The 23228-nt window shown below is 40.8% G+C and overlaps 1 protein-coding gene across 1 annotated transcript in view; it reads left to right on the top strand.

Annotated features, from left to right (window-relative positions):
* RCOR1 (REST corepressor 1) overlaps positions 1-23228 on the top strand; it is a 131854-nt gene that overhangs the window by 100678 nt on the left and 7948 nt on the right. Inside the window, exons 4-10 of the mRNA XM_010353711.2 lie at positions 543-595; positions 9086-9247; positions 10252-10370; positions 13336-13414; positions 16627-16821; positions 22877-22954; positions 23167-23224. Coding sequence (XP_010352013.2) covers positions 543-595; positions 9086-9247; positions 10252-10370; positions 13336-13414; positions 16627-16821; positions 22877-22954; positions 23167-23224 — 744 coding nt within the window. The remainder of the gene's footprint in view (positions 1-542; positions 596-9085; positions 9248-10251; positions 10371-13335; positions 13415-16626; positions 16822-22876; positions 22955-23166; positions 23225-23228) is intronic.

Below are 23228 nucleotides of genomic sequence, written 5' to 3' on the forward strand. Positions count from 1 at the left end.
ATTCAGATGTTTCTCTGTGGGATCAATAACTGTATTATAATGATTCTGTTTTGTTACTGTCTGTTCTTTTAGTCTTGTACATGACAAGTGTATTAGTCTGTTTTTATGCTGTTGGTAAAGACATTCCCAAGACTGGGAAGAAAAGGAGGTTTAATGGACTTACAGTTTCACATGGCTGGGAAGGCCTTATAGTCGTGGTGGAAGGTGAGGAGGAGCAAGTCATGTTTTACATGGATGGCAGCAGGCAAAGAGAGAGAGCTTGTGCAGGGAAACCCCCCTTTTTAAAACCATCAGATCTTGTGAGACTTACTATCAGGAGAAGAGCACAGGAAAGACCATCCTCCATGATTCAGTTACCTCCTATTGGGTCCCTCCCACAACACTTGGGAATTGTGGGAGATACAAATCAAGATGAGATTTGGATGGGGACACAGCCAAACCGTATTAGCAGGCCTGAAATATACACGTGTATCAATTCTAGTGGACCATAGGGTGTACTCTGTCCCTCAGTTTGTTTACTGGCATTTCATCTTGTTTTTCAGTGGATGAATACATTGCCATTGCCAAAGAAAAGCATGGGTACAACATGGAACAGGTAATATCATGGTTTTCTTTCTTTTGCTGTTAAAAATGAGTATTTATAACTAAATAATTTTATTTTTTTCTTCTCTGTATTGAGTAGCAGTGTTTCCTCATTAGCAACTTTTTGGTAATTACTAGTAGTGTTACACAAACTCTGGTCTTCTTTTTCTTGTTCAAGATGAATATTAGAGGACCCTTTGATTTGAAAGGCACATCTGTGCATTTCAGCAGATCTACAGCCTTTAGGACACTGATTACTTAGTGATTACTAAGGAGCTGGATGCTTGAACATAGTGCTTTCTCATTTGAATATGTGATTTTTCATTCTTCTGGTTGTATAATGATGTTTTTTGACGCATGTTTTCACATTCTTACCTGAAGTGTTTTAATATTCACCATTTTGAATAATTTTCAGATTGTAAATGTTTGATTAAAGTCCCTCCCTTCCCCTCCCCTCCCATCCCCTCGCTTCCCCTCCCCTTCCTTGAGATGGAGTCTCGCTCGGCAACCAGGCTGGAATGCAATGGCGCATCTCAGCTCATTGCAACCTCTGCCTCTGGGGTTCAAGTAATTCTCGTGCCTCGGCCTCCCAAGTTGCTGGGATTACAGGCGCGCACCACCACGCCTGGCTAATTTTTTTATTTTCAGTAGAGAAGGGGCCTCCCAAAGTGTTGGGATTACAGGCGTGAGCCACTGTGCCCGGCCAAGATTTTCTTTTAAATGTTGTTTGGAATGTACTAACAAGAAATCCACAAGATTTATTTTTCTGCAAAAGTGTGATGATACCTTGTTTCAGCTTTAATGATTTACTTTAAACACATCAAGTTGGATTAATGCTTTCCATGGCATTAATCTAGATCTTAAAACCTGTAACTTACTGACATTTCTTATTTTTCTGAATGATGGAAGTTACCAAAAGTTTAGATTATGTGAAATTGTATACTTTCTTTTGGACTTGGCCTTACATTTAATTACTCTATCCTGGTCATTGAAGCTACTTCTAATTATTAGATGATTACAAAATATACCTGTATGAATTCTTAAGGATGGTAGTCTTGATCATTTCTCCTTTAAAAACGGTCATTAGTGGCCGGGTGCGGTGGCTCACACCTGTAATTCCAGCACTTTGGGAGGCTGAGGCGGGTGGATCACGAGGTCAGGAGATCAAGAACACCCTGGCTAACACAGTGAAACCCCATCTCTACTAAAAATACAAAAAAAAAAAAAAAAAAAATTAGCCGGGCGTGGTGGCGGGCGCCTGTAGTCCCAGCTACTCCGGAGGAGTAGAAGAATGGTGTGAAACTGGGAGGCGGAGCTTGCAGTGAGCTGAGATGGTGCCACTGCACTCCAGCCTTGGTGACAGAGCGAGACTCCATCTCAAAAAATAAATAAAAATAAAAAATAAAAAAAGACCATTAGCATGAAAATTCCCTATATTATAATTCCGGTGTAAAAATTATCATTAGCAAGGTATTGCTAGATTATCTCATCTTACCTCTTTTGTTGCTTGTTCTATTTCTACCATTTTTCTAAGCTGAGACCTTTATATATCATATATATATAACATATATATAATTTTTAAAAGAGTAACACAATTGTGCTTTCATAAATTACTTTCTTCGTTTATATATTGAGGCAGTAAAGTGTGGTACTTGAAGAGCACAGATCCTAGAACCATGCTGGTTCTGTGACCAGTGGCAAGGAAAGTCAGTGCCTCAGAGAAGACCTTCAGTTTATATTCAGGCTGATCCTCAGCATGGAGGCAAGCCTACAACTAAAAGAAAGCAAAACCTTAGTAAAAACATAGCAAACCCTGAGGAAGTGTGATTATGAGTTACTACATTATTAGATTCAGATGTCTAGGTTTTAACAGAAAAATCACAGAGCATACAAAGAAATGGTAAATTTATGCCCATTCAGTAGAAAAAAATTAATCAACAGAAATTGTCCCTGGGAAAAGACCTTAGTGGCAGATCTACTAGGCAAATATTTTAATACAACTATCTTAAAGATATTTTTAAAGAACTAATAGAAGATACAGAAAAAGTCAAGAAAATGATGTATGAACAAATGAAAATAACAGTAAGGAAATGGAAAACCTAAAAGGAAACCAAATTGAAATTCTAGAGCTTAAACACTTGAAATGAAAAATTCACTAGACATGCTCAAAGGCGGATTTGAAGAGTCCCAAGAAAGAATAAGAAAGAACGTGAAGAAAGGACAGTGGCAATGATTCGAGTCTGAGCAGCCGGATGAGAAAAGATTGAAGAGTAACCAGAGCCTAAGGTACCCTAGGAACACATTGAGTGGACTAACATATGCATGTGAAAGTTGCGTAAGGGGTAAGAGAAAGAGATAGGAACAGAGAAATTATTTGAAGAAATAGTGGCCAAAAACTTCACAAATATGATGAAAGACGTGAATATAAACATCCAAGAAACTCAGTGAACTCCAGGTAGGATAAACTCAAACTCACCAAAGCACATAAGGAAAGTTTGAAAAGAGAGAGAATTTTGATAGCAGCAAGAGAGAACTAACCTATTACATACAAGGGATCCTGAATAAGCTTGTTAGGGTATTTCTTGTCAAAACCTTTGGAAGCCAGAGGAAGTGGGCTAATATATTCAAAGCAGCAAGAGAAGAAAACTGTCAACTAAGAATTCTGTATCTGAGAAAATGCTTTCAAAAGTAAAGGGGAGAAATGAGGATATTCTTAATTAAAAGCTGCTGGAGAGTCTCTCTGAAGAGGCCATAGTGGAGCTGAACTTGTGAACTGGTAATCCCATTGTCTATAAATTGGACAAGAACTTGAAGCCCATCAAGCCCATGAATGAAAAAAGTTCCTGGGGGATGAAGAGACCGTGCATAAAGCCATGGAAGCTGTGGCTGCCCAGGGCAAGGCCCAGAAGTGAAGGCCAGCAAGCTGACTGCTCTCTCAAGGAGCACTCCCTGCCCAACCATTCTTCTTCACCTCCTTTCTGCACATGCCACACTGACCACATCTGTAGGCATCTTATGTTGCAGCTGCAGATGGGAACTCGTGGTTCCCATTTTCATTGTAACCATTTTTGTCTCCTGCACCCACTTGCCTCATATAATCTAGTCAGAATAGCACCTCTGGTGCAGGGAGAAAGTTCCCCTTATCCAAGAGAGTTGAGAGGTGGTGACTTGGGCTTTTGCCAGGGCTTTGTTTACTAAGGACCTTTGCGGGAGGAGCCATGCTGTCATGACCAAGGAGGAGAAGCAAAGAGAGCCTGTTTGACCCCAGGAGCCAATCCTGTACTCTTCTCTAGTCAGACTACTGTCAGGAGAGCTCTGCTCATTCCAGTGGAAGATGGCTATAATCTGCACAGTGATGTGAAAAAACAACCATTTCCTCCCTGACCCCAGGGAAAGTGGCTCTAGAAGGTTGAGAGCAATCCTGTATTAAGTTCATGTGTTAGATTTACTTTTCCAAAAAATTGTATGTAAAAATAATACGAAACAAAAACCCTTCTGGGATTTTTTATTTTTATTTTATTTTATTTTATTTTTATTTTTTGAGACGGAGTCTCACTCTGTCACCCAGGCTGGAGTGCAGTGACACAATCTCGGCTCACTGCAAGCTCCGCCTCCCGGGTTCACACCATTCTCCTGCCTCAGCTTCCCGTGTAGCTGAGACTACAGGTGCCCGTCACTGCACCTGGCTAATTTTTTAAAAATTTTTTTTAGTTTTAGTAGAGACGGAGTTTCACTGTGTTAGCCAGGATGGTCTCAATCTCCTGACCCCGTGATCAACCCGTCTCAGCCTCCCAAAGTGCTGGGATTACAGGCATGAGCCACTGCGCCTGGACTTATTTTATTTTTTTGAGGTGGAGTCTCGCTCTGTCACCCAGGCTGGAGGGCAATGGTGCGATCTCGGCTCACTGCGTCCTCTGCCTCTCGGGTTCAAACGATTCTCTTGCCTCAGCCTCTTGAGTAGCTGGTATTACAGGTGCCCGCCACCATGCCCGGCTAATTTTTGTGTTTTTAGTAGAGACAGGGTTTCACCATGTTGGTCAGGCTGGTCTCGAACTCCTGACCTCATGATCCACCCACATCGGCCTCCCAAAGTGCTAGGATTACAGGCGTGAGCCACTGCGCCCAGCCCCCTTCTGGAATTTTTGGTGGCAGTTGAAATGGTCCCACATGTGGTCATCAGAAAATAAGCCATTCCATCCTGGACAACATGGCAAAATCCTGTCTCTAGAAAAAATTAAAAGCCAGGCATGGTGGTATGTGTCTGTGGTCCCAGCTACTTGGGAGGATGAGGTGGGAGGGTTAGTTGAGCCCAGGAGGTTGAAACCAGCATGGGCAATATAGTGACACCTCATCTCTACAAAAAATTTTAAAATCACCTAAACGTGGTAGTGTGTGCCTGTAGTCTCAGCTACTCTGGAGGCCGAGGTGGGAAGATCGCTTGAGCCTGGAAGGCAGAGGTTGCAGTGAGCCAAGATCATGTCATTGCACTCTAGATCACAACTCTGTATCAACAACAACAAAAAAATAAAAATAAAAAAAGGAAAAGAAGCCATTCCTCACACCAATATGGGATAAACTTCTTGACCTCTAAGGGGTAGGATTGCATCCTGCTATGGGTTTTCGAATCTCTCCCCTACCTTGTTTTGTGGCAGTGAAATGCCTCTTGATCATGTCCAAATATGTCTTTCACTGACTGATTTCTAAATCGTGTTCTGATTGCTTGGCTCTGCCATGTGGACCCAGTATTCATTTTGAGCATAACTGTACTAAATCTTTCTTTCTAGATCAGTGTAATAAAGGCCTAATGTGCAATTTAAAATAAATAAAAACTTGTGTCTTTTTGTTTGTTTTGTTTTGAGACAAGGTCTTGCTCTGTTACCCATGCTGGAGTGCAGTAGTGTGATCATAGCTCACTGCAGCCTCAAACCCCTGGGCTGAGTCAAGCAGTCCTCCTGCCTCAGCCCCTCAAGTAGCTGCAATTACAGGCGTGCACCACCATGCCTGGCTAACTTGTTGTTTGTTTGTTTTTCGTAGATTCGTGGTCTTGCTACATTCCCTAGGCTGGTCTCCAACTTCTGAGCTCAAGTGATCCTCTCACCTTGGCCTCCCAGAGTGCTGAGGTTACAGGTGTGAGCCACAACACCCAGCCTCAGAAAATAGTTATAGAATATATATACAACGAAATGGAAAGAAATTTAAATCTTTCACTATAAATAATCAACAAAACATAAAAATGAGACTGGACGTGGTGGCTCGCACCTATAATCCCAGCACTTTGGGCAGATCACTTGAGCTCAGGAGTTGGAGACCAACCTGGGCAACATGGCGAAACCCTGTCTCTACAAAAAAAAAATTAGCTGCACATGGTGGCATGCACCTGTAGTCCCACCTGCTCAGGAGGCTGAATCAGGAGGATTGCTTGAGCCTGGAAGGGAGAAGGTTGCAGTGAGCCAAGATCATGCCGTTGCTCCTCCAGCCTGAGCAATGAGAGTGAAACCCTGTCTCAAAAATAAAATAAAATAAAATAAAAAGACAGTAATTCAGGAAATGAAGGACATGAAAAGCTTTAAGGAGTATACGAAACAAATAGCCAAATGACAAAAGTTCCTCCTTATCAGTGATTCCTTTAAATATAAATGGATTAAACTTTCCAAAGGACAGAGATTGTCAGAATGGGTAAAAAATACAGAATCCCACTATATACAAGAGATTAACATTAGCTTCGAAGACACAATTTTAAAGTGAAAGGGTGGAAAATGGTATCCCATGCAAGTAGTAACCAAAAGAAAGCAGGAGTGATTATAATAATATCAGTCAAAATAGACTTTAAATTTAAAAAGGTTATAAGAGACAAGGACACTCACTGTTGGTAGGAATGTAAAATGGTACACCTGGTGGGGAAAACAGGATGGCAGCTCCTTAAAAAATTAAAAATAGAATTACTATATTATCTACCAATTATACTTCTGGCCAAAGTGGGTAGATCACTTGAGCCCAGGAGTTCAAGACCAGCCTGGGCAACATGGCAAAACCCTGTCTCTACAAAAAGTACAAGAAATTTGTCTGGGAATGGTGACTCACGCCTGTAATCCCAGTGCTTTGGGAGGCCGAGGCGGGTGGATCGCGAGGTCAGGAGATCAAGACCATCCTGGCCAACATGGTGAAACCCCATCTCTACTAAAAATAAAAAAAAAAAATTAGCTGGACGTGGTGGCAGGTGCCTGTAGTCCCAGCCTCTCAGGAGGCTGAGGCAGGAGAATGGCGTGAACCCGGGAGGCGGAGCTTGCAGTAAGCCGAGATTGTTCCACTGCACTCCAGCCTGAGCAACAGAGCAAGACTCCATCTCAAAAGAAAAAAAAAAAGAAACTAGCCAGGTGTGGTGGCATGTGCCTGTAATCCCAGCTACTTGGGAGGCTGAGGCAATCAAGGATGATCACCTGGCCCTGGGAGGTGGAGGTTGCAGTGAGTACCACTGCACTCTGGCCTGCGTGACAGAGCCAGACTCTGCCCCAAATAATAATAATAATAATAGTAATAATAAATTTAAAAGATTTTTTTTTGGCCGTGCGCGGTGGCTCAAGCCTGTAATCCCAGCACTTTGGGAGGCCGAGACGGGCGGATCACGAGGTCAGGAGATCGAGACCATCCTGGCTAACACGGTGAAACCCCGTCTCTACTAAAAATACAAAAACTAGCTGGGCGAGGTGGCGGGCGCCTGTAGTCCCAGCTACTTGGGAGGCTGAGGCAAGAGAACCACTTGAACCTGGGAGGTGGAGGTTGCAGTAAGTCGAGATCATGCCTATGCACTCCAGCCCGGGTGACAAGAGTGAAACTCTGTCTCAAAAAAAAAATTTTTTTTTTTTTGAGGCGGAGTCTCGCTCTGTCGCCCGGGCTGGAGTGCAGTGGCTGGATCTCAGCTCACTGCAAGCTCCGCCTCCCGGGTTTACGCCATTCTCCTGCCTCAGCCTCCCGAGTAGCTGGGACTACAGGCGCCTGCCACCTTGCCTGGCTAGATTTTTGTATTTTTTAGTAGAGACGGGGTTTCACCGTGTTAGCCAGGATGGTCTTGATCTTCTGACCTCGTGATCCGCCCGTCTCGAAGACAGAAAGTCGAATGATAGTTGTCAGGGCTGGGGGTTGGGAGGAAGAGGGAGAGGGAATAGGAACTGTTGTTTAATGGGTACAGAGTTTCCCTATTACAAGTTGAAAAGAGCTCTGGAGATGGGTATTGGGATGACTGTGCAACATTATGAATGTATTTAATACTACTGAACTGTTCACTTGGATGGTTAGGTGGATAAAATTTATGTTATTTTTTTTTTCTTTTTTTTTTTGAGACAGAGTCTCGCTCTGCTGCCCAGGCTAGAGTGCAGTGGCGCGATCTCGGCTCACTGTAACCTATGCCTCCCTGGTTCAAGTGATTCTCCTCCCTCAGCCTCCTGAATAGCTATGATTACAGGCACGCGCTACCACACTCAGTTAATTTTTTGTATTTTTAGTAGAGTCTTTTGTAGAGGGTTTCGTCATGTTGACCAGGCTGCTCTCAAACTCCTGACCTCAGATGATCCGCCTGCCTTGGCCTCCCAAAGTGCTGGGATTACAGGCATGAGCCACTGCGCCTGGCCAAAATCAAGTTTCTATTAGAAAAATGGAATGGCAGTAATAAATCCTCCCTCCCTCCCTTGACGAGTCTCTGTCACCCAAGCTGGAACAACCTCTGCCTCCCAGGTTCAAGTGATTCTCCTACCTCAGCCTTCTGAATTGGTGGGACTACAGGCATGCGCCACTATGCCCAGCTAATTTTTTTTTTTGAATTTTTAGTAGAGAGAGGGTTTCACCATGTTGGCCAGGCTAGTCTTGAACTCCTGACCTCATGTGATCCACCTACCTCGGCCTCCCAAAGTGCTGGGATTACAGGTGTGAGCCACCACACCCAGCCAGTTTCTAAGGAGTGAAAGCCAGTATTCATTTTTCATTTCATCTCTTTATGTTCATGCTAATTTTTAACTATTTTAGAATAATTGTTTGTAGATAGTTTCTCTGTGACCACTTCCCTGATGATACCTATGTTACCATACCTAACAAGTATCACCTTCCCTTGTTGCTGTACCTAACAAGTTATCACCATCCTGAATTGTATACTTATCGTTTCCAAGAAAAATATTTTTATTGTATGTGTAATTTCCAATTAAAACATACTCTATTTTGTTTGAAAATTAAATAATTTATTTAAATTGCTTCACTCTTTCTTGATACTTATACCTATATTAAAAGACATACCTACAATAAAAATTACATCACCTGAAAAAAAAAGTATGTTGTGTGTATGTTACCACAATTACAAAGAATAGAAAAAGGGGCATCTGACAATGTCTGCCGCCACTTAGAACTGTATATGAGTGAGTTTGTCTAAATATGAAGTAGTTCTCACTTTTCTTTTTTTGGTCTCATTTCCATTTTCGTTGTTTTTTGATCAAAAATTTCACTGATATGATTTTTGTAGGCTCTTGGGATGCTCTTCTGGCATAAACATAATATCGAAAAGTCGTTGGCTGATTTGCCCAACTTTACCCCTTTCCCAGATGAGTGGACTGTGGAAGATAAAGTCTTATTTGAGCAAGCCTTTAGTTTTCATGGGAAAACTTTTCATAGAATCCAACAAATGGTAAGTAGATGAGACCACTGAGTTCTAACTAGTTTTTTCTCCTAGCTACTCTCTTCTGCAGCATACTTGAGATAGGGATATCATACTCAAACATAAATATTCCCATTTTTGATAAAGTTCCCCTTTAGAAGATTCAGCTTAGTACGTGCTGCTCTGTGGATAAGAGTTTCCCAGTTACAGGAGTAAAGTGCTTCTAGCACTTACCATCCTATCATCTGTGATTGGACCCTCCCCACCCACCCCAGTCCCTCTTGTTGGGACTCCCAAAAGATTAGACCCATACGAAAGATTTTTTTTTTTTAGATGGAGTCTCGCTCTGTCACCAGGCTGGAGTATAGTGGCGCGATCTTGACTCACTGCAGCCTCCACCTCCCGGGTTCAAGTGATTTTTGTGCCTCAGCCTCCTGAGTAACTGGGACTACAGGCGCATGCCACCACGCCCGGCTAATTTTTTTGTATCTTTAGTAGAGACAGGGTTTCACCATATTAGCCAAAATGGTCTCAATCTTCTGACCTCACGATCTGCCCGCCTCAGCCTCCCAAAATGCTGGGATTACAGGCGTGAGCCACCGCGCCCAGCACAAAAGATCTTTCATGGTTGTCTGAGGTGGTGCCTCAAGGGGCTCTGTCTGCTTGGGGACAGCTGACTTATCATTTACATTCTGGAAAACTCTTTGGTAGACTCCTACTTAAAAGCTTACTGACATTTGCATTAAGTGTTAAAATTAATTTTCAAAAAAAATAAACAAGTTTTATTTAAGGACATTGGGTGTGTGAAAACTCTTGATTCATCTTGAATTGGTTTTCATTGACTAAGTTTCACTTACAAACTTCAGTAATTTAAAATGTCTATTGATAAGAATCCATTTATCAATTTTTTCTTATCAGAAAAAAGGGCTATGGCTTCAGACATAGAGGAGTGATCCTTATTAAAGGTATCTAAGCGTTTGAGTTTTCAAGATTACTTTTATATTCAAATAAACCAACTCATTTTTTATGTTTAGCTGCCTGATAAATCTATAGCAAGTCTGGTAAAATTTTACTATTCTTGGAAGAAGACAAGGACTAAAACTAGTGTGATGGATCGCCATGCCCGGAAACAAAAACGGGAGCGGGAGGAGAGGTGAGCACGTGGCTGGGGTGTTGTCTAACCACTTAGGGGACTATCTAAGAGCCCCAGATACACAAAGGCAAGGCAGAATGACTGGTGTTCTCCCCGTGCCTTCCCGGTGGAACTGCATGTTCATGAGATGTATTAGAGTGTGTTACATTATTCAGGGATTTTTTCTCACCACTCTTTCCCTGCAGTCAGTGAACTTCCATTTTGAGTCAGTTAACTTTGACCCATTTTTTTTCCTGCCCCTTTAGAAGGGGTGGCTCCTTTTTAATAAAAAAATCTTTTCTTTTGTAGTTTGAGGTTTAATATGGCATATTTTTACAAGATTCATTTGGTGTGTTTTTACCTTTGTCATGTGGAAACAAAAATACAACAATACAATTTAGAGTTGCTGCTTCTTTTTTTGACCATCTGTTTTTTGTGTGTGAATGAGAAAGAGAAACAGTTTATGATTTTTTTTTTTTTTTTGAGACAAGTCTTGCTCTGTCGCCCAGGCTGGAGTGCAGTGGCGCGATCTCGGCTCACTGCAAGCTCCGCCTTTCTGCAAGCTCCCAGGTTCACGCCATTCTCCTGCTTCAGCCTCCCAAGTAGCTGGGACTACAGGCACCCACCACCTTGCCTGGCTAATTTTTTTGTATTTTTAGTAGAGACGGGATTTCACCATGTTAGCCAGGATGGTCTCGATCTCCTGACCTCATGATCCGCCCGCCTCAGCCTCCCAAAGTGTTGGGATTACAGGCTTGAGCCACCGCGCCCGGCCTATAATTTCTTAGTAAGGATGTTAGTTTTAAGGATAGCTTAGTATGGAGAATACTTCTTAACCATCACTTCCTCAGTCTTATATGTAGTTTAGAGAAGTGGAAATGGCCAACTCACACTCAGAAATGGGTTCTAGTCTGAGCTCTGAAGATTCCACTAACATGCCACAGGCTACACTGGGATGTTTAAGGTCTTTCATTTATTTTTTAACATAGTAAAATTGTACATACAGGCAGGTGAGTTCAACATGCGTCTTCCCCAAGCCTCTTGTTTTCCTTAAGTCTAAAATGAAGATGTTTGAAGTCCAGAAGGCAGCATGCAGACCTAATGGTTTTCTTGTTAAAATGGTGAGAGATATAGGTAGGTTTTAAAAAATCCTATTTTCCACATTTCCTGTCATATTTTTATCAATAATAAAAAAAAATGAGGGAGGATGAAATATATGGTCCCCGGCGTCCCATCTCAGGATGGAATTTTATCATTTCAAATGAAAAAGTAACATGTGAGAACACATTGAAAGTTGAGTATCACTTTTGGAGAATTCAAACCTCTTGGCCCAAGTATAAATTGAGAGTGATGTTAGGAACATCTCCAAAGCTCTTTTCAATTGTAAGAGCCTATACAATTATTGACTATGATACATCTGCATATTTTTGCCTCCAACTTACATACTAGTAGGTCTATTTAGGGATGAGTACTCTCAGTAATTTTTAATGAAGCTTTTTCATTTCCCTAGTTTACTGTCTGTATAGTAAGTCTGTTACTACAAGCAGGTGCAGTTTACTAAACCGCAATCAAAATTAAATAATACAGAATGGGATTGGATATCCTTGAGTACGAAATGAGAATACCTGCCAACACTTCCATTCTTACTCCCTGGAAGCTTGCTTGCTTGCTTGCTTGCTTGCTTGCTTGCTTGCTTGCTTGCTTGCTTTCTTTCTGTCTGTCTGTCTGTCTGTCTGTCTGTCTGTCTGTCTTTCTTTCTTTCTTTCTTTCTTTCTTTCTTTCTTTCTTTCTTTCTTTCTTTCTTTTCTTTCTTTCTTTCTTTCTTTCTTTCTTTCTTTCTTCTTTCTTCTTTCTTTCTTCTTTCTTTCTTTCTTTCTTTCTTTCTTTCTTTCTTTCTTTCTTTTTTTTTTTTTTTTTTACATTACATTACATTACTTGGCCCTCATGGGGCCAAGAACTGCTCTGCCTCCACCTCCCATGTGCACCTTAACCACTTTTGGGATGCAGGGATGGAGATGCTGCAGCAGCACCTGATAAATTGCTGACTTTCTAACAAGACTTGCCTGTGAAAGTCATGGCAGGGACTGGGACAAAATTCCCTTACCGAAGGCTCTTTCTTCTTGTGGACACTCTTTCCTCAGCTAGAGCTTCCTGCTACTTTGGTGGAGGATGGGGAGGAGGTGGCGCATAGTAGGCATGGTCTCCTGGGGTGGATTCCAGAGCAGTGCAAGGTGGGCAAACTGGGGCAGGCTACTTGACTTCTGTAGACTTAGTTTTCTCACGTTTTACAGTTGCATTCCTACCTACACCGGGACTTTTCTTGTTTGTTTGTTTGTTTTAAATTTAATGAAATACTGAATTAAATTAAATTGAAATTGAAATTAAATAAAATACTACATTCAGGATATTACAAAAAGCATTTGAAGTATATACCAATGTAAGTTTTCTTTTTAAAATTAAACTTAATTTTAAAACATTGGTTGTCCAGGACACCAGAAAAGCCTCAGACTTTGTGTGGCCTTGGGTAGAAAGATGGTACTTGAAAAAGGATTTTTTTACTTGTTGGCAGGTTTGTTCCCAATGCAGTGGAAATTTATTCTCCATAATTTCTCAGTTTTGTTTAGTAATCATATCCTAGTCCTCAATAGATAATTATGGGAAAATAACATGTAAATGCATTTTCACTTTGATATTTTCAGTTTACAAATATAGAGCAATCATGTTTTCAATCTGGATTGGGAAGTTAGGATCTATTTTAGTAGTTTTTCATCATTTAGACTGAAAGAACTATGGAGTTGGTATTCTGTTTCAATTACAAAGATGTTTTTATCTCAGCAGCCTGAAAACATACTAATTTTATATTAAATCCATTTATTGTTTATATTTGGTAAAATTAGTGCAAAATTTTCAGCTAAATCAATTTATTGTTTGTATTTGGTAAAATTAGTACAAAATAACCATTCAATAACTTGTTCTTGTCTTCCAGTGAGGATGAACTGGAAGAAACAAATGGAAATAATCCCATTGACATTGAGGTTGATCAAAACAAGGAAAGCAAAAAGGAGGTATTTTTTCCCCCTAGTATTGTTTAGGCGAATAAGTTTTATTACTAGTTTCATAAATAAAGCATTCCTCTTGCTTAATATATTAAGTGCTATGTGGAAAACAGCATGATATGACTGTTTTTTCAACAATAGTGTCTTTGCTTTGTAGATTGTATAATTTTGTTTGCCAATAGATAAGAATAAAGGAAGCCTTAAAGGAGGGAAAATAGCACTAATGAGTAATGATGTTCCCTAGGACAGCAGGCCTCACTGACTTTCTTCATAAACCATTAGCTCAGTAGGCTAGCAAGTGGTCTGGTGAATTCCAGGCAGCCGTAGGGTCTCCATTCACACTATAGCTGCCCCAGCATCTGCCCATCCTAGGCACCCATGCCGTGCCTGGGGTGACTGCAGGGAGCTGGCAGGGACTCAGCCCAGCCCTCCTGTTACTCAGAAGCAGTAATTTGGTCACACCAGGGTGAGCCAGGACCATCCTCTCTCACATGGTGACTGTTTCATCTCATCATTTTAAAAAATAATTATACAAGAGATTGTAGTTTCTGGATTCAGGGGGCTCGCGAACCCCTACAATTGCATGTAACTTTTACATAGGTTCATAGAGGTATTTTTCTGAAGACATAGTCTATAGTTTCAATAAAATTTCTCAGGGAGTTCTCTCTCTCTGTTCCAAATTATAAGAACAGTTATTTTAAGCCTGTAGAAACAGAAGGGTCTAAATTTATCTAAACTTTAAAATGACATCAGTGATATATGCTTCTTATAGACAAGGTAGGTAATACAGCCAACTGAAAGAAGAGAATTAAAGCGATTTATAATATTATCCATAATCACTGTCAACCTTTTGGTGACTTTTTCCTGAGAACTCTCAGTAAAATGTATATTCTTAATTCTGAATCTAGTCACTTTTTGGAAATAATAGAATGGGAGCTTTGTAATTTTTAGAACCTTTTAAAATGTACTCTACCTTGGTTTTTTTTTTTTTCTCTTTTTTGAGACAGGGCCTTCTGTGTCACTCAGGCTGGAATGCAGTGGCACCGTGACTCACTGCAGCCGCCAACTCCTGGGCTCAAGCAATCCTTCCACTATGGCCTCCCAAAGTGCTGGGATAACAGGCATGAGCCATCCCCAGCCCAGCCCCTTGAATTTTTTTTTTTTTTTTTTTTTTTTTTTTTTTGAGACAGAGTCTCACTCTGTTGCCCAGGCTGGACAGGCTGGACCTTGAATTTTTTTTTATGTTAAATATATTTGTATACATAGCTATATATTATTCTGTCACATGAATGTTTCATAATTGAGTTACCTATTCTATGTGGATTTCCCAGTTGTTTATTCTTCCTGTTTTTTGCTTTTATAAACAATGCTGGATTGATTGATTCTCACATAACTCAATATTTATGCTCATAGGTTTTTGTTTTTTATTAGAACTAATTCCTGGAAGTTGAATTGTTGAGTCAGCATGTTCTAGATATATATATTGTTGAGGCTTTTTTTGGTTATATATCACCAAATTGGAAATTGGTCATTTTTTTTTGCATAATTTATATGAATGCCCAAATAAGATCCTGAGGGTTAGCTAAATTAGATTCTTTGGGAAATCATATTGTAGTTGGAGTTTTTATTAAGCGTTGTGTTGATGTATTGCTATTTACCAGATTTTTCAGTGGCACATTTTAAATGAGAGAAAACACTTGATTTCATACAATTTTTATAATTCCTGTTTATATAATGTTATTTCTGATTCAGAAAGAAAATGGCTAAATCATAGTTTCTTTTCTTTTTTTTTTTTTTTGGGATGGAGTCTTGCTCTGTCGCCCAGGCTGGAGTGCAGTGGTCCGATCTCAGCTCACTGCAACCTCCGCCTCCTGGGTTCAAGCAATTCTCTGCTTCAGGGTCCCAAGTAGCTGGGATTACAGGGGCTTGCCACCACACCTGATTAATTTTTGTATTTTTAGTAGAGACGGGGTTTCACCATCTTGGCCGGGCTGGTCTTGAACTCCTGACCTCAAGTGATCCACCTGCCTCGGCCTCCCAAAGTGCTGAGATTACAGCTGTGAGCCACCACACCTGGCCCATCATAGTTTCTTTTTTTTGTTTGTTTGTTTTCTTTTTTTGAGACAGAGTCATGCTCTGTCGCCCAGCCTGGAGTGCAGTGGTGCGATCTCATCTCACTGCAAGCTCCGCCTCCCGGGTTCATGCCATTCTCCTGCCTCAGCCTCCCAAGTAGCTGGGACTACAGATGCCTGCCACCACACCCGGCTAATTTTTTGTATTTTTACTAGAGATGGGGTTTCACCGTGTTAGCCAGGATGGTCTCAGTCTCCTGACCTCGTGATCTGCCCCCCTGGGCCTCCCAAAGTGCTGGGATTACAGGCGTGAGCCACTGTGCCCAGCCGCCTGGCCCATAGTTTCTTTTAAGTGTTAAAATGATACTAGAACAGACGTAGTCAGTTGGTAATCTTTATTAAACATCATGGTCCCATACAGAGCACAGTTTATTGCCTACTAATATTTTTGTATTACCCGCTTGTTGAAGAAATTATCACTACCATTATAGTTTTGCAGTGTCTTTAGCTCAGTCTTTTAAAATACGAAGCAGAAAGTCATATTTTCAGCTTTATCAGTGAATGCTAATGCACTAACAAGATGAAATTATGAGCAATTATAAAAACTTCTTGTTCTTAAAATGGTTACCAGTAAATTATATTCTTTAACTTGACGAGATTTTACTGTTTCATTTCTGAAGGTTTTGGTTTTACAGACGTTAATAGCCGTCATGCATTTTTAAATGAGAAGGTATATTATTTTAGAGTAAGTCATATAAGTTGCCCTAAAAATTGTGTTCTCCAAAAATGTGTGTAAAAAGCCATAATTTCATGTAGATAAATACAGATATGTGTGTGGCCACAAAACTCACTAGCAGCGAATACAGATTTTTTTCTAGGAAGCCGAGAATTCTTATTTTCATTGGCTTAAAATGATAGAGTAAGGAAGTATTTGTACAAGGAGGAATGGAACACAGTTTCGTTGTGTTTAGTCAAAACTCCATAGCCCAAATTCTGTCTGTGAACTGCCTGTTAGAATTTGTAGATCTCATTTGGTTCTGATAGGGCATGGTATTTGTCTTAGATTGTTTTGGTGCCATGCTAAGGAAATAAATATGTTGATTGACTTTTTTTTTTAAGTTTCATTTATCGCATATGTATATCATGCAGGTGCCCCCTACTGAGACAGTTCCTCAGGTCAAAAAAGAAAAACATAGCACACAAGCTAAAAATAGAGCAAAAAGGAAACCTCCTAAAGGAATGTTTCTTTCTCAAGAAGATGTGGAGGCTGTTTCTGCCAATGCCACTGCTGCTACCACGGTGCTGAGACAACTAGACATGGAACTAGTTTCAGTCAAACGACAGGTACTCCTAAGCCAGGTCTTGGATGTAAAAGAGTTAATTAGCACTTTAGAGGTGTTTCTGTTATTCATATATGTGAACGTTCTCTTTCCATAAATCTCAAAGGAGCATTCTGTTTCTAAGGAATTGGACAGATCTTGAGTACTAGCCCATTGATTTTTTTTTTCTTTTTAATGAACATATAAATTGAAGTGGATGGATATAGTGTCATCTGAAAGTATTTCTGAAGTATATAGGAAAGCATATGAATATCATATTTATATTATATATGTGTCTGTGTCTCCATGATTTCTCACAATATGAACATACCCCCATAACCTGCATCTGAATCAGAAAATGGAATGTTGCCCCCAGGCCCATGCATTTTGCCTCCTGGTCACTGTTCCATGGAATGCTGCATTCCCTCAGCAACTTCACCCCTCTTTTATTACCTGACTCCTCCTTGTAGGTGGCCGCTATTCTGATTTTTTTTCTTTTTAATTTTATTTTGTTTTTGAGACAGTGTCTTGTCTTGAGACAGTTGCCCAGGCTGGAGTACAGCAGTGCGATCTTGGCTCACTGTAACCTTTGCTTCCGGGGCTCAAGCAATCCTCCCACTTCAGCCTCCCAAGTAGTTGGGAGTACAGGCGCTTGCCATCAACCTGGCTAATTTTTTGTATTTTTGGTAGAGACAGGGTTTTGCCATGTTCCCCAGGCTGGTCTTGAACTCCTGAGGTCAAGTGATCTGCCTGCCTCAGCCTCCCAAAGTGTACTGAGATTACAGGTGTTAGCTACCACACTCGACCCTGTTCTGATGTTTAAAACCATAGGTTGTTTTTGTCCATTTTTGAATTTTATATAAATCAAACTCATATGATACTGTTTATTTTATGTCTGGCTTTCTTTCAACCTGAGAGCTAAACAGTTTTTCAAAGCGGTCCTGTTATTTGATGTGCGTTTTGGTTGCACATCAGCGTTTCCCAGCTGTAGCACTATCGCCATGTTGGGCTATTCTGTGCACTGTAAGATGTTTAGCAGCATCCCTGGTCTTGACCCACTAAATGCTAGTAGCACCCTCCCCCTACCAGTTGTGACAACAGAAATATCCCCAGGCATCACCAGATTACCTCACAGGGGCACAATTGTCCCCATTTGAGAACCACTGCTCTACATCATTGCTATATTTTGGTAGTCTTACATTTTAGCCCTTCTAATGGGTTATAATGATGCCTCATTGTACTCTTTATTTGGCAGTTCCCTGATGGCTAGTGAGGTTGCTCACCTTTTCATCCATTTGTTGGCCATTTGGATATCCTCTTTTGTGATGTGGACTCAAGTCTCATCTGTTTTTTCTGTCAGGTTGCATATTTTCTTACTGGTTTATAGGTGTTATTTAGGCTCTGAGTTGTTTTCTACAACTTGTATTGTAAATACTGTAAATATGTTTTCCATTCTGTGACTCTTAATGGTATCTTTTGATGAACAGTAATTTTAATTTTAAGGTAGTTTAGTTTCTTAGTCTTTTCAGGTTAGTGTTTTTGAGTTCTGTTCACCTTTCTCAAGGTCATGACGATATTCTCCCATGTTAATCTTAGAAGTGTTGTTTTACCTTTTACATTTTGATCTAGAAATGTTTTTCTGTACTTGTTGTTACATGTAGGATTAATAGCCACTGTTTTGTTTTCATATGAGTATCAATTTGGTCAAGTATTTTTTGAAGAAACTGTCCTTTCTCCTTTGCAATGCAGCAGCACCTTTGTTTTACATCCAGTGTCTATGCATATGGGTCTGGTTCTCTGTTGCTTTGATCTGTTTGTCCATCCTTCACCGATACATTCTGTCCTAACTTTATGTACTTTATTTTAGTTATCCAGTGTAATATAAGTTCTCCAAGATTGTCTTAGTTATCCCTGGCCTTTTAATTTCCATATAAAATTTAGAATTACTTTATCAATTTTCAGAAAAATAATTTGAATTTTGATTGGGATTGTATTGCATCTATAGATACAAATGGAGAGTTAATGTCTTTATTGAGTTTCCTGATCAGTGAACATGATATACCCCTCCACTTCTATAGGTCTGTAATTTCTCTCAATGTTGTGTTGTTTTCTGTGTAAGAACTTATGCATCTGTTGTTAGTCATTCCATGATATTTGGTACTTTTTTGTGCTCTTGTAAAGGATATTGGTTTTTAAATCACTTTTTGTAATTATTTTTGTCTGCTATGTAGCTTATTATTTTAATCTGATTGCATAGTACATTTAAACCGAAAATTCAACCTAGTAGTTGGTTCCTGTCCTCTCATTCTCTCTCTGGAATTCAATTCCAGAAACCCATCAGCAAGTTGTTGACTGACAGTTTATTTCTGGTTTTTGCTGCTTTTGATTTATCTTGATGGTTTCCTTGGAAGGTTAAACAGGAGACCAACTGTCATCTCATAGACACTAAGAGCAGGGTGTGCTGCCATCTTTCTTGTGGTTTAGGGAGGCAGCCCAGACCAGGACCCACGTACACTCTGTGTGCCCAGAGGAGCGGCTTCTTGTCATGGCTGCTGGCACAGCTGCACTCTCATCTTAGGAGAATCACTTAATCTTTGTAGGCCTCTTTTCAAATGAGATTAATCCTGGCCTGCCTGATCTCACAGAATATGTCTGGGCTACTGTGTGAGAGAGCATTTGAAGCTCTGTTTGTACTGGAAGAACTCTCTCTGGGGCTGTGAGCTCTTGTTGACATTGTTATCTTCCTTTACAAGGATGCTCCTTTCTCCCTCTGCTGAGTGAGCTCCTGGTGGTTGCTGTTTAATACGTTGAGGAAAGAAAAAGAGGCCCTTCTCTTCCACGTAGGTGTTATTGACTCCATAGTATGAGAGAGAAAAGATTCTTTGGTTTTCAGAGCAGGGTCAAGAGCAAGAATTTTTAAAATTTGAAGGTCGCTCACAATTATGAAGAGTGAAGACTCAGCCTCACTCAGAGAGGAGGTGGGTGATTTCCTTTCCATAGCCTTTTTAGGGCCACAGTGCAGCAGTGTGTTCATTGCCAAATGTGCTTCTAGACTCAAAATGGGCAGTCAGTCCACAGGGGCCACTTGTTCTAGAGGTCGTCATGTTTGGTATATCAAGGATACATTCTGAGAATAACAGAAAACTTGACTAACAACAGCTTAAGCAAGTTAGGGTTTATTTTTCTCAAATAGCAAGAAGTGCCAGCATCAGTGGCTACTGGTGTTACTCATGTGTTCAGTGATGCTCTCAGGGACCCAGGTACTTTTCAGGTCTTCTACTCTGCCATTCTAAGCTGTTGGCTTTTCATCTTGCTTGTTGCCTCATGTTGGAAGCTGCTGGAGCCATTTTGCAGCCCTCACATCTGCATTCAGGGCAGTATGAAGAGGAGGTGGGGTTGGAGGTAAGCCGTCTGTCCCTTTTAGCAGGAAAAGCAAAAGCCTTACCCAGAAGCTCCTTAGCTGAATTCGGTGTGCCCGTGCGTTGTGTACTGCTCTTCCTCCTTCCCAGGACATCATCAGCCTCTACCAGCAAGAAGGGGGCTGGGCATGTCTCATAAATTAGCCAGTGAACAGTGCAGGTTGCATTAGGTCTTTCTCTGAGTGGAGAATAAAATGATCTGACATTAAAAGAGGAATCACTATGCCCACAGTAAAGTAGCAAACAAAGTTCTGTATGACTGAGGGTTGGGTAAGAAGGTGGTGGAAGGGTGGTGGTGTCTAGATAGGGCGCCAGGACAAGTGGATGGCTTTTCCATTTTTCATCTTATTTTTTCTTTAAGTGTGATTACCTTTGCATCTTTTTTCTTACCTGTCTCGTTGCCACTCACTTTGCAGTTAACATGATGGTGGCCACTCATCTCTGGTTTTTTTTCTGCTTAATAAACACTAGATGTTTGGGGGGCATATTTTGTTTTTGTTTTTGGAGACAGGATCTTGGTCTGTTGTCCATCCTGGGACTGTAGTGTTACAGTCATGGAAGGCCTGGGCTCAAGCAGTTGCCCACCTCAGCCCCCTAAGTGGGTAGGACTGCAGGTGAGCACCACCACACATGGCTAATTTTTTAAATTTTTTTGGTAGAGACAGGGTCTCGCTGTGTCACGCAGGCTGGTCTTGAACTCCTGGGCTCGAATGATCCTGCCTTGGCCTCCCAAAGTGCTGTGATTATAGGTGTGAGTCACTGCACTAGCCTAATTTTTTTTTGGCAGGGTCTGGCTCTGTCACCCAGGCTGAAGTGCAGTGGTGTGATCTCGGCTCACTGCAACCCCTGCCTCCCAGGCTCAAGCCATCTTCCCACCTCAGCCTCCAAGTAGCTGGGACTACACAGCCTAGGTTTTTCTTTTCTTTTCTTTTTTTTTGATTTAAGTTCTAGGATACATGTGCATAACATGCAGGTTTGTTACGTATGTATACATGTGCCGTGTTGGTGTGCTGCACCCATTAACTCATGATTTACATGAGGTGTATCTCCTAATGCTGTCCCTTCCCCCTCCCCCCTCCCCACAACAGGCCCCGGTGTGTGATGTTCCCCATCCTGTGTCCAAGTCTTCTCATTGTTCAGTTCCCACCTATGAGTGAGAACATGTGGTGTTTGGTTTTCTGTCCTTGCGATAGTTTGCTTAGAATGATGGTTTCCAGTTTCATCCATGTCCCTACAAAGGTCATGAACTCATCCTTTTTTATGGCTACATAGTATTCCATGGTGTATATGCAGCCTAGATATTTCTGATATGGAAAATGCATCAGGAAGGGGGTATAGGCTACTGAGCATTTAGAGCTAACTTTTAGTTCAGAATTTGTAGATGTTTTGCATTTAATCTCTCTGCTTCTTTCATAACGTTACTTAATCACAGTGCAATATATACCCAGTTTTGTACTATCTGTGAACAACCAGCTAGAATGACAAGAGTGGTCTGTTTCACTGAAATGCAAAGAGGACATGTAATATTCTCAACCTTGACTTTTTCCTGCTAGAAGTTGCTATGTTACATTTTTAGCCAAAAGGAATCCAGTGAACGTAATCTGAGTACTTTGCAGTTTTCCTGGGTTTTTGGTAACTGAAAGACCACTGAGCAAGATCCTAAGATTGTACTGTCTAGTATGGCAGCCAGCAGCCCCGTGTGTGGTTGTTTAAATTTAGATTAATTACAAGTGACAAAAATTTTTAAATTTTTGGGTAGCATCTTCTACTCATGAATGTCTTTTACATGTTACTTGAGAAAATCAAGCTCCTCTTCCCTTGGCTTTCTTAGTTGCTTGTGTGAGTTTTCAAAGATGAAAAATGCTGGAGTTCAGAGTACCCTGGTGCTTGACACAGATATGCCTTCTACTTGGAGTAGAGAGAAAATAGCATACTTCATGCCCTGTCTCATTCAAGGGTCCGTGGGAAAATTAAAGAGCAGCCATAGCCTGGGTGGTTGGTATTGTTTGTGGTCTTTCTTTTGATTGCGTAAGAGCAGTGACAGATTGCCTTGAGCCAAGGCAGTAATGTGGAAAAAGATAATTTGTAGGAAAATGAAGAAGTGACAGTTAATCAAAGTTAGACTTCTAGAAAACTCACTGACATTGTGTTCTCCCTGCCCCCCCCATCATTAAACCTGTGCTTGTGCACTTCCACCCTGTGGAGAAGTGGTGGACAGCACAGCGATCTTGGGGCACTGTGAGGCTGTACCTGCAGTTCTGTTGTAAAGACTGGGCCTTTTTGGTCTTTACTGTGGCTGCTCTGTTATTTCAGTTCAATCCTATGTGGTAGGAAGCCCAGGGATTTCTTCTGTCTTTAATATAAGACTCCAGGTAGGTGTTTTGCTGCTCAGATATCACCTGTTAGGAAGCTGTGAATCCAGGACTGTGTACGTGAGAGCCCCTCCATCCCCTCCTCCTTGGGTCGTACCTTATCGGTTGCTCCGAACAAGCGAATAATAAACCTAGTTAGATGCTTCAAAGGATACCATAGGGACCTCAGAATTCAGCTACAATAGATGTTAGTAATGTCTTTACTCTTGGGTTTTTGTTTTTTAAGTTCTATTTTCATACCTTTATGTAGTTTTTATTTTTAAAATGAAAATCATTTTTTCCTTCGTAGATCCAGAATATTAAACAGACAAACAGTGCTCTCAAAGAAAAACTTGATGGTGGAATAGAACCTTACCGACTTCCAGAGGTAGGATTATGTTAACATCATCTCAGAAGTCATGCTCAAGTTCTACATGTTTAAGAATTTAATATCGGTGTGGTACATCTCTTGGAAGAGTATATGGACATAATTTTATGAACCTAGTTGATGTTAAAATTCTGATAAGAGAAAATGAAAGGTTCATTAAACATACTCATCTCTAAATGTAATGTGCTAAAATGTCTCATTTGGATATCCAGGTCATTCAGAAATGTAATGCACGTTGGACTACAGAAGAGCAGCTTCTCGCCGTACAAGGTAG

Source organism: Rhinopithecus roxellana, chromosome 5 (genome assembly GCF_007565055.1).
Source record: "Rhinopithecus roxellana isolate Shanxi Qingling chromosome 5, ASM756505v1, whole genome shotgun sequence".
Lineage (NCBI taxonomy): Eukaryota > Metazoa > Chordata > Mammalia > Primates > Cercopithecidae > Rhinopithecus > Rhinopithecus roxellana.